Source organism: Notechis scutatus, chromosome 2 (assembly GCF_049901735.1).
Source record: "Notechis scutatus isolate UNSWTSFEM ecotype Mainland chromosome 2, rNotScu1.2, whole genome shotgun sequence".
Taxonomy (NCBI): domain Eukaryota; kingdom Metazoa; phylum Chordata; class Lepidosauria; order Squamata; family Elapidae; genus Notechis; species Notechis scutatus.
Genome location: NC_142010.1, coordinates 154,399,488 through 154,411,200, shown reverse-complemented (window position 1 = coordinate 154,411,200; position 11,713 = coordinate 154,399,488). Strand labels below are relative to the sequence as shown.

The window sequence follows — 11,713 nt, the reverse complement described above, 5'->3', positions numbered from 1 at the left end:
GGTGGAGTCCATACACAACAAGCGAAATTCTGCAACGTATTCTTGCAATGAGTGTTTACCTTGAATAATATCCCTCAATTTTCTGTCCACAGTTTGAGATTTAATTGGATTCTCAAACATAACGTTCATCTGTTGAATAAACCCCTGGAAATCGTCCAGTAATGGACTATCTTGTACTAATAAGGAGTAGCCCATTTGGCAGCCTGCCCGGTTAACAAACTAATAATAAAGCCAATTTTAACTCGATCAGTTGGAAAATCCTCCGGCCTCACAGAAAAATACAATTGGCACTGACCCAAAAATGTTGAAAACATGTCCGTTTGCCCAGAAAATTTATCTGGCATAGCTATCGAATTTTTCTCACAGGGGGTGCAGGGGAACTCCAGCTGCAGCTGAAACAGTTTGAGAATTGGCAGCGAGCGATAATAATTGTGTTACCTGATTTTGAAGGGATACGTTGCTCTGGAGTAATTGATTTATTTGCATCTGTTGCTGCTCCACCAATTGTTGCATTTGAGTTGAATCCATCGTTGCAAAGATGGTCTGTTAGGTCCGAACAAAAATGTTATGTCCCACCTTCTAAAATAAACAGTTAAGGCTGAAAGCAGCAGTCCTTGTAAAGAAAGGCAGCAAACAGGAAAATGTTATGTCCCACCTTTTAAAGTAAACAGATAAGGCTGAAAGCAACAGTCCTTGTAAAGAAAGGCAGCAAACAGGAATTTTCACAGATAGCTCCAATAAGTAAAAGTTCCAACGAACTAAATCCAAGACTCAACAAGATTCTTCAGATCAAAATCCTTCACAAAATAATTCCAATAAGTAGAAGTTCCAACAGAATTAAATCCAAATCCCAACAAGATATTTCAGATCAAAATCCTCCAAACTGTGCTCTTCAGTTCTCTCTTGCAAATAGACCCTTTGTTCCGGACAAAGTGCAAAGTCATATCTCTCCTTTATAGAGTAACTAATTAGTCTAATTGCTGGTCTGCTCTCCTACTGTATCCTCGTTGGTTCCTCCTTGTCAGGAGACGTCTTGTCCTGACATCTACCCAGCAATCATCCAAATTATCATCTTCTTCACCTGAAGATAACATTTGTTCCTCATTATCACCCGTTCCCGGCTGACCACCTAATTGAAGGGTGGAGGAGTTTGAAGGTTCAAGCCGATCTTGCAAATCAAATGCATTCATCTCCTCCTCATCGTTAGAACTTGCTGATTCATATAAGTCCTCCTCGCTGGAGCTGTCATTCAAAAAACCTGTAGCAGATGCCGGAATCACAACAATATAAATATAAATATAATTGAATAAAAGTAAAGGGAGATATAATGAGAAATTTGAAAGGATATGTATGTGTTTATAAGGAAATGTCTCAATGCTGCATAAAATAATGTTTTATTTGCTTTGTTAAAATTTACAAATAACTTTCAGAAAAGAGGTTTTATGTTCTTATGTTTTGTTTTGTTTGTCTTTAAAAACTAATAAAATTTGTTTAAAAAAATGATTTTTAAAATCTACATGCACCTTAACTTTGTCATACCACAAATAATCATGTCATCCAAATCTGAAATCATGACCTTCCAATTTCAATAACCTCCTATTTCATCTGTTCTTTCATTCAAACGTAGCAATAAGTACAATATTGTATTTGGTAATTCTAACTCCCTCTTTCTTTAGCATCCTGCAGGACTGTGTGTAGTATTTAATTCCTGCTTTCTTTATTCTCAGAATTAAATAACAAGAATCACTTTATCTCTTGATTTTTTTAAAAATCTCTATTCTCCCTTAATTCAACTTTGATATTTTTCTTAACATACCAACTGTCACACCAATGTAACAGGTAGAAATGTGCTCTTATTAAATAGCCATTTGTACTTCTTTTAGACCATATCCTTTACCAGTATTTGCATATTTTAATTTTTCTCCTTGTATTTCTCCATCTATTCTAACTCATCTCCAGTCTCTTAATTTGTAAGTATTTATGTACAACTCCCAATAATTCACTTCTTTTTGTCTACTTTGCATTTTTGATGGATTAAGAGAGCCATAATGTGATCTAGAAGGATTTTTATGTACAACAAACATTCCTTATATATTTCTCCATTTATTAAATAACATATTTAATATATTCAAGGGGACATAATATATATTATTATACTAAATAATATATTCAAGGGGACATCAGTCATCCTTCTCTTACTCTCTTTCGTTGAAATTTGCATGCCATTTATTCTCATGCACATATTGCTTTTATCCAGGGGTGGTATACTACCGGTTCTGCCCAACTCTATAGAACCGGTAGTTCTAAAGAGCAGCAGACACCAAACCGGTTCTGTGTTTTCTGCTGTTCGGCCCATCCACCCGCCTGGGCTCTTACCTGTCCTTTATTTCCTGCTTTTTCAACCTCAGCTGCTATGCGTGGCACAGCTGAGGTTGAAAAATCAGGAAAAAGGAGGCTTTTCAAACACTGCACCTGCGTGTCCTGGCGGCACAGCTTATAGTTTTCTACACGTGCGCGCAGCAAAACATAATCACCAAACCGATAGTAATGCCGGTTGAATCCCACCCCTGGGATTATCATAAATAGTTCTCTGATTGGATAGGAGGCAGCTTAGCTCGCAGAAAGAATGTGGACATGACAAACATCTCTGAAGAGACCTTCCCTAGTTTCAAGGGCTAAAAAGTGATGAGGGAGAAATATACTTTCAGGCTTGCAAGCCTCTGTTAATGTAAACCTTTGGGCTATAAAGCGTTTGCAGGCTTGTAATGGTTTAATCTTGCAAGTTTCTGTTAATATAAACCTTACAATAAAGTTAGTGCTAGTATTTTTGGATGTGCTTCTTATGTGGACCTTGTAAGAGTTAGGTTACACTAAGGGTTAGGGTTTGAGATAATGCCAAAAAGAACCTTTAAATAGTGCAACCACAGAATCCAGGTATGGTTTTGAACAAACTGATATTTGAATTTCATCTTTTTGAAATTTAAATTCAGAGACATTTTGGAGTCAATAACGCATCATAATTCTGAAGGATTCTTGATATAGTATAAACATGATTAAGTGACAGGTATTTGACTGAGAAGGTACATAATTTTTTGCTGTGTGCTTATAGCCCTGCCTGGAAACTCTTAAAAGGTGACTATAATGTAACTAAGAATAGAATAGAATTCTTTATTGGCCAAGTGTGATTGGACACACAAGAAATTTGTCTTGGTGCAAATGCTCTCAGTGTACATTAAAAAAAGATACATTTGTCAAGAGTCAAGAATCATAAGGTACAACACTTAATAATAGTTATAGGGTACAAAAAGCAATCAAATCATACTAGGAAACAGTTAATATAAATCTTGGTGCAGATTTTGTAAATAATTAGACAGTGCTGAGGGAATTATTTGTTTAGCAGAGTGATGGTGTTTGGAGAAAAACTGTCCTTGTGTTTAGTTGTTCTGGTGTGCAGTGTTCTGTAGCGTCGTTTTGAGGGTAGTAGTTGATGTCCAGGATGTGAGGGGGTCTGTAAATATTTTCACAGGTCTCTTTTTGACTCATGGGGTCCACAGGTCCTCAATGGAAGGCAGGTTGGTAGCAATTGTTTTTTTCTGCAGTCCTAATTACTCTCTGAAGTCTGTGTCTGTCCTGTTGGTTTGCAGACTCAAACCAGATAGTTATAGAGGTGCAGATGACAGACTCAACAATTCCTTTGTAGAACTGTATCAGCAGCTTATGGATGTAGTATAGTAATTTGCCAATTAAGTCTGGTTAGTACCGGTACATAGATGAGAAACCATCAGAAAAGTCTGTGGAGCAGAGTACGAAATTACAATCGCATTCAGAAAACTATAGTGGCAAACTACTTCTGCACTGTGCAAAGGAAACAAGATGAATTGTGTCCAGTACTAGAAATCTCCATCTCACGTTTTTACGCCAAATGATATTCCACCGGTACATTCATGTCGCGATAATCGCGCTCTAGATTCCAGAAGGTTTAAGGGGGGGAAAAGAGAGCAATTTTTAATTTTTTTGTCTGGAACGCCCCCTTCCACGCTGCCCCTGGTTACAGTTTAAACGTGACCCCCACTCCCCCTGAAAGCGTCGTCCCCCCCCGACTTCTCGCGAGATTTTTCCTCGGCTGGAGAACAACCCGCGGGCGGGTGAAGGCGGAATGCGTGCCCGCTCTTTCCCCGCCCTGCCCGAGCGCAGCTTGGCGAAGGGTTTCTTTTTTCTCTCTCTCTCTCCCTGTGCCCCAGCTCTCGCGGGGAAAGAAGCTACTGCTGTGGAGCCATCATGGCGGCGGTGGCCGGTTCTCCCTCTGCCACCCTCCCTTCGTTGGCGACAGCCACCGCTCCAAGTCCCGCCGCCCTGCCGCCCGGGCCGCCTGGTTACCGGCCGTTTGAGCCTGAGGCTCTGGGTCTGAACTCGGGCTGGAGGCTCACCAGCTACGGGGAGCTGCGCGGCTGAGGCTGCAAAGTCCCCCAGGAGACGCTGCTCAGACTCCTGGAGGGACTTAACACTTCCCATGCTGGGTTGGCCGGGGCCGGGGATACGGGGGCTGCCGGGAGTCCTCCCACCCTAGGTAAGGCTTGGCGGGGAAAGCGGCCTTTTAGGTGCTACGGTGGGGGTGTGTGTGTGTGTTTCGAAACTGGTGGGAGCGCTTAGTAGTGAACGATGGAACAAGGGGCGGCACACAAATTTGAAGAGCGGGTTAGGAGAGTGTTGCCGTGGGTGACGTCTGGGCTACGGATCGAATGGCTGCCCTGTTTGAAACTTTTTAATTGACATAAAGTCTGGAAGTCATTTTAAACAAGCCGCATGCGTTTCGATTTTAGTTTCTTGCTCCCACATAACCTTACGCGTGGATAATATATATGCCAGGCTCTGTAAAATAAAAATCTCCCTTGGTTTGAACTTCGTCCGAAGTCTTGGACACTTTGTGGACAATTCAATGTTGGGGAAATGATTTGCTGTTGTTTTTAACTTTAGCCTACTGGAGGCTACCAAACCCACTCCCCAACATGGTGCATGGCCCTCGACTGAGAAGCGTTCGCCCCTTTTGCTTGCTGTCCATTCTGTAACCTAGACAGTGCCTCACCACATTCCCTATTTTATTGCATAAGCACTGAAAATGAAGATACAATCAACTTCCAAGTAATGGCTTGAATTGGAAATGATTCTAAACGTTCAAGAATGCTGTGGTCCCTCTTCTCTACAGGCATTGGAATGGACTCCTGTGTGATTCCTTTGAGGCATGGGGGTCTGTCCCTGGTGCAGACTACAGACTTTTTTTACCCACTAGTAGAAGACCCCTATATGATGGTGAGTTCGTGTGCTGGTGAGAAGGTGGAGGAAGTGGTCCTCCACTTCTAAATTGGTCAATTTAGAAAAGTTTGAGCTGTGTCATTGAAATTAGGTTTCCTCCTCAGCTGATTATAATAGTTGCCTTGCCCTTCTTGCTCAGTTCTAGTAATTTTCATTATTCTGATTTAGGGCCGCATTGCTTGTGCTAATGTGCTGAGTGACCTCTATGCCATGGGCATCACCGAATGTGACAACATGCTTATGCTGCTGAGTGTGAGCCAGAAAATGACTGAAGAGGTGAGAAATATTTTATTTCTTAAAATAATTTGAATATGTTTTTTTTAATATGCTGGCTGGGTTCAATGCAACAACTCAAGTTATAATACAGTTCAGTGATTTCTGTCTTAAAATATGCAGACCAGAAGTCTATCCCCCTGAATGAATAAAGGAAACGTTGAGTGTTAGCCTGTCCCCACTCTATTGTTTCTAGGGTTAGGAGGAGCACTGAGTTATGTTCCTACACATTGAATTTTTTTGAATCAAAAGAGGGAATTAAACAGTTTAAAAAAATCATTCCGTAATTATTTTCATCATTCTCAATTCAGAAAGGTAATGTTTAATTTAATAATTAGGCATATTAATCTGTAATTACAAGTAGTTTTGTTTCACAATTCACTAACTCATCATTTGTTTAAATAAGTTTCACTGAATAGACAATAATTCCATTCACCTACAGTAACATAATTAACCAAAACTGCAACTTAGTTGGGATTTTTTAATTTATTATGACCTCTGTGCTACTTAGTTCCCACAGGTTTTTAACAGTTTACATCTATCAACATAAGTTACAAATGGTACAAGAAAATTTCCCATTATAATTTCAGTGCAGAAGATTCCATGTTCAATCCTTGCACCCCACTTAATTGGATCCAGTAGCAGATGATCCTTGTTTGATGGTTACAAATGGTTCTTAAATCCTTTTTGTCATTTGTCTGCCAGGAACGGGAAAAAATCATGCCTCTGATAATCAAAGGTTTCAGGGATGCAGCAGAGGATGGTGGCACTTCAGTAACTGGCGGGCAGACTGTCTTGAATCCTTGGATCATTGTTGGCGGGGTTGCAACAGTTGTTTGTCAGCCCAATGAATTTATTATGTGAGTATTGAACTCTAATTAATAAGTGGGAATTTGAAAAAGTAAAGTATGTGTATAGATGAGACCAACATGCTGCAGAGTCTAAAATTGCTATGAGAATTCTTGTTACTAACTCAGTCCAAACTTTAGAAAAATGAGAACTAAATTGAATTAAGGATCTTTTTTATGTAGTTTACTAAATTTAAGTTACAGAATTATTTTAAAAGAAGAATTAGATAAAGTTGAATAGAATTCAAAGCAAGTAAATATTATGTTTGAAGCTAAACTATATTAATATTTGTGCTGTTGTGTGGGACACCAAATCATGTACAAAATAGGACTCCAGTGACTCAGTGCATGGACTTTATGTTGTAACAAAATTTATCAGGATGGGTAGTTCCTTCTGAATTATTTGTAATATCCATTTCCTCTCAAATTCCTGCAAATTTTTACTTGATATTTGAATCAGAACTAGAGATGCAAAAAACAGCATGCTTATTTTCAGAATCCTCCAGTATTTCTTGGAAGTTTCATTTCTGAACAATATTTAAAATCAATTTAAATTTTGAGAATGCTAATTCAGAGGGTTTATAGCTTATGTTGGGACTGTACTGGTGTAAAGTGCATTTGCCTAGATATCTCCCTGCCTCGTATGTTGAAGATGCTTTCAGATTTAGTATGGAAGGTTCTAAAAATGGGTGTCATAAGAATCTTCAGCAGGTTGAGAGATTAGAATTCAAGTTAAAAAAAATCTAGCAGTTATTCTGATGACATACAGCAAGCAAACAATAAGCCTATTATGTGATGTTGAAGGTGGCACAGATCATTTTGCCAGCAGTAGCTGGATTCATAAATTGCATTAAACAAATTCATGCATGTTGAGATACAGATTAGTTTTACATATGGGACAGTTTATATATCATTCTAGGCCAAAACAGTTACACCCAGTTTTCTCACTGTCATCTAGGAATGTTTTACAAATTATTTGCACCCACCTGTAGTTTGGCTCAATAGAATACGTTACAACAGATTAAAAATCTGTTGATACAGAAAGGTGATTAGGTACTTTTGTCCTGATTTTTGGATGACTTTTGGTTAGTCCTAAAGAAATGAAGATGTGTGATCAATTCTGGGAATATCCCTTTTAGGATTCTCCAAGGTTGGGGATTTTTAAAGCACCAACTGTGGAGGCTAGTTACGATAGGAATTTAAAATTCTATTTCTTCATTCCCAAAACTAAACCAATAGAATGCTGTTGTACATTGTTATTACTGTGGGTACTGGTAATCCTTACAGGTAGTCCTTGATTTACAACAGTTTGTTTAGTGACTGTTCAAAGTTGCAACAGCACTGAAAAATGTGATTTATGAGAGTATTCACATGCGTGTTACAGCATCCTCGTGATCATGTGATCAAAATTTGGGTGCTTAGCAATGTCTGGGGTGGTGATAGTGATGGGACCACTTTTTGTGAACTGACAAGCAAAATCAGTGGGGAAGCCAGATTCACTTAACAACCATGTTACTAACTTAATAACTACAGTGATTCACTTAATGATTGTGTCAAGAAAGGTAATTAAATAGGACAAAATTCAAAATTATGACTGCAATAAACAAGGAGTATTAATGATATGTGTCATAGTTGCAGCCGTCACAGAATCCCTGACATCATGTGATTGTGATTCAGGTGCTCAGTTCACTTGTGACATTGCAGCATCCCACGGTCATGGGATCTCCGTTTGTCACCTTTGTTGCTGACTTCTGACAAGCAGTCAATGGGGAAACCAGCAGGACTTTGCAAATGGTGATCATGTGACCATGGGACACTACAACCATGCATCATCTTTAGTATGGCCATGCTGAAGAAATGCAAGTAACCAGAACTGCTGTCATAAGTCCAGAGAAACATCATGCCATGCCTTATAACGGTGTTACTCAGTGAAGTTCCTAATCCCAATTATTGTCAGTGAGTACTGTATTTTTTTTTCTTTTGAACTTGTATTTTTTGTGAATCTGTGTAAAGTAAATAAGCTTTGCAGGTTATAGATTATCCTATTAAGACAGAAAATAATAACTTATTTTTTTAAAAAAAAGTTGGATTCTTATTCCTTTGATTCTAGGCCAGACAGTGCAGTTCCAGGAGATGTCCTTGTGCTTACCAAGCCTCTGGGGACTCAAGTGGCTGTAAATGCTCACCAGTGGTTAGATAATGTAAGTATTTATCCATGGGGAAATGGGCATATCTCTCTTCATGTTTATGCATACCAATAGAGAGGAAATTAACCCCACTCCCATACACACATGGAAAAGTGCAAAATACTTCCTGAGAACAGGCTCCAAAATGCAAGGCAACTTTAGAATACTGTATTCCCATCCAAAATCTATCATTTACTGGGCATGAAGGTAGTAAATTGCAGGGGAAATTGTTGGTTTTGTCCCAACTAAGATTCTTTGTGTTAAAGAGCGGAGTTCTTGATTGATGTCATGATGAACTGGCAGATATTCTTTCTTCTGCTAGGGAAGAGTGAAACCTCAGAGCCATTTCAAATGCTTGTATTTTTCTTCCAGCCAGAGCGGTGGAATAAGATTAAGCTGGTGGTCTCCAAAGAAGATGTTGAATTGGCCTACCAGGAAGCTATGTTTAGTATGGCCATGCTGAACAGAACAGGTAGGGGCCTAAATATTGGTTTGGGTCTTTAACTCAGTTTGCAGCACAAGGCTGCCTGGGCTCTCTACATATTTAAACATCTTACCTCTGTTCTTTAAAGGAGTGCATAGAGTATGGTCAGACAACCACTAGTACAAGAGTTGTTTTATTTTCACAGTTAGCATTCAACCCTACAAAAACCTATTTAGGGAAACAGTTAAAAACATGACATTAAAGTAATTAATGTACCATGGCAAGATATTTTGAGCTTGATTGGTATTGATTTGCAAAAAAAACCTAAACAAACTATGTGAAATGATCGCAAGGTTTTTGCCACATGATTGGTTACGTTTCTGAGATTGTAAAATTACAGTTCATTGGCCTATAGAGGCAATATTAAAATAATTGCATAGCAATTAAATTAATATGAAATCAGAGGTAGAATAACTAGACATGTACAAAATTGTTTTTATTGGGAGCTTCCTAATATATAATGGGCAGTTATAAATCCATCTATTATGGATTTATAATTATTGTATCCTTCTAGGAATATATTTCTGCCACCAACTTCAGATGCCTCCTATTAAAAACCAGCACTAGATAATGATTCTTACTGTTTTAGTTATAGGACAAATAGCAGTTAGATAAGAGCTACTGTGTACAGGTTTAACTGCTATTTTGTTATCACTTATGCCACATTTGTTCCTTCTCTTCAGCTGCCAGTTTGATGCATACTTTCAATGCCCATGCTGCCACAGACATTACAGGATTTGGGATTCTGGGCCACGCACAGAACTTGGCTAAGCAACAGCGTAGCGAGGTATCATTTGTCATTCATAATCTACCCATCATTGCCAAGATGGCTGCTATTAGCAAAGCATGTGGCAACCGGTCCAGGCTCCTCCAAGGGACTTCTCCAGAGACTTCTGGTAAGTTGGATAAACCAGGCAATGAACAAGAAAAATGTAGACCTGGATTCTGTGGAACATCTCTAAATGACGTGTAGTGGATCAGCAACAATTGCAGATTCCCAAACATATAACAAAATTACTTCACTTCCCTAGTCCTCCCACAACTGCTGAAATTAAAACAAAACAATTAGGTATGGATTTGTTGTGTAAAAACTGAGCTTTGTGAAATCTTACCTTATAGCACAAGAGCCTTCAAACTTGGCACACTTAAGTCTTGTGGACTTCAACTCCCAGAATTCCTGAGCTAACATGACTGGAGGAGGAATTCTGGGAGTTGAAGTCCACAAGACTTAAAAAGCTGTCAAATTTGAAGACCCCTGATTTAGCAGATTGTAAGAGTTTAGGTTAATCTACAGTGGTTACAGAGGGATGGGGAACTATCGTTTTTTGTTGATTATAATTTGCTGTCTTTCTCTTACAAGGGGGGCTGCTGATTTGTCTACCCCGGGAGCAAGCTGCCCGCTTCTGTGCTGAAATAAAGTCACCTAAATATGGAGAAGGACACCAAGCTTGGATCATTGGCATTGTGGAGAAAGGCAACCAGACAGCTCGAATCATTGATAAACCTCGTATTATCGAAGTAACCCCACGGGGAGCCAGTGCTTCCCCTCAGGATAACAATTCTAGTGCTAGCCCTGAAGTTGCCTCATGAGAAGGGAAAATGATTTCTCCCCACTGTCAGCTCTGCAGTTGAAAAGGGCAACACAGTCTTAAGTTTCTACAGCACAAATTGCCCAGAACTTGTTTCCTTATTGGTTGATGGCTGATTCCTCCCTGCTATCTGAGATGATTAGTTTTGAAGTCATCTCCTGCTTGCAGGTAAATTGCTAGCATGGATGATATGGAGAATATGGTAATTCAAATTATTTATTGGAATAATTCTGCCTACTGAGCTCTCCCAACTTTTGGTCAGACTGAGCAGCTGGTCCAAAAGGAGGGGTGGGTGGTTCAAAAAGCCATTTGGCTGAGTTTAGAGGTCTCTCTTCTCTTTATGAAGCATCTCCCTGAAAACCTTACAAGGTCTTGGAGGAGCGGAGGAATCCTAGAGGAGCAGTGCCAAGCTCAGCTTCATGGATTGTTGCTTTGGTTGTAAATTATGGGTGATTGAGTTAATAAAAAGTTGATTTCTAAAGGATGGTGTGCTAACACATTATTAACACATTATTGACTTACCTGATGTAAGTAGGGAAATCATTGCTTATCTTAATTGTTGCTTTAATTGACTTAAGGTAAAAAAGTCATACAGTGCCTTTTCAGCCTAAAGTCTGTCTGCAAGCAATTTCATTTGGAAGCCCTCTTAGAAAGCAGAAGAAGAAAAAACCCTCTATCCTTTTTCTTATAGATAAAACAATTACATTATGGCTTAATTGAACTGTTTACAGCATTTAAAATCTTACAGGGATGTGGGGCAAAGAGGAGCAGTAGTCTTTATAGCAGGGATGTGAAGCTCACATCACAATAGCATCATGTGACGTATCGGGATTTTTTCCCCTTCACTAAACTGGGTGTGGGCATGGCCAGCACATGGGCTGGGAGTTTGACAGCCCTGCTTTATAAGGAAGGAGAGATAATTTTTTTCACCCATGAAATGAATTACTGATAGATTAATAGGCATGTAATTTGTTATTCTGAGGGAATGACCTAATCCCTGGTATCCCTGACACACACTGAATC

At 39.2% G+C, this 11,713-nt stretch overlaps 1 protein-coding gene across 1 annotated transcript; it reads left to right on the top strand.

The window, feature by feature from the left end:
- The first annotated feature begins 4,177 nt into the window (after positions 1 to 4,177).
- Positions 4,178 to 11,171, top strand: LOC113417665 (selenide, water dikinase 1). The gene is made up of 8 exons (XM_026676159.2): positions 4,178 to 4,567; positions 5,204 to 5,307; positions 5,479 to 5,586; positions 6,289 to 6,443; positions 8,542 to 8,632; positions 8,990 to 9,089; positions 9,785 to 9,997; positions 10,462 to 11,171. The coding sequence occupies exons 1-8, from the start codon at positions 4,279 to 4,281 to the stop codon at positions 10,689 to 10,691; spliced, it is 1,290 nt and encodes a 429-aa protein (XP_026531944.2). The 5' UTR covers positions 4,178 to 4,278; the 3' UTR covers positions 10,692 to 11,171.
- Positions 11,172 to 11,713: the final 542 nt, after the last annotated feature.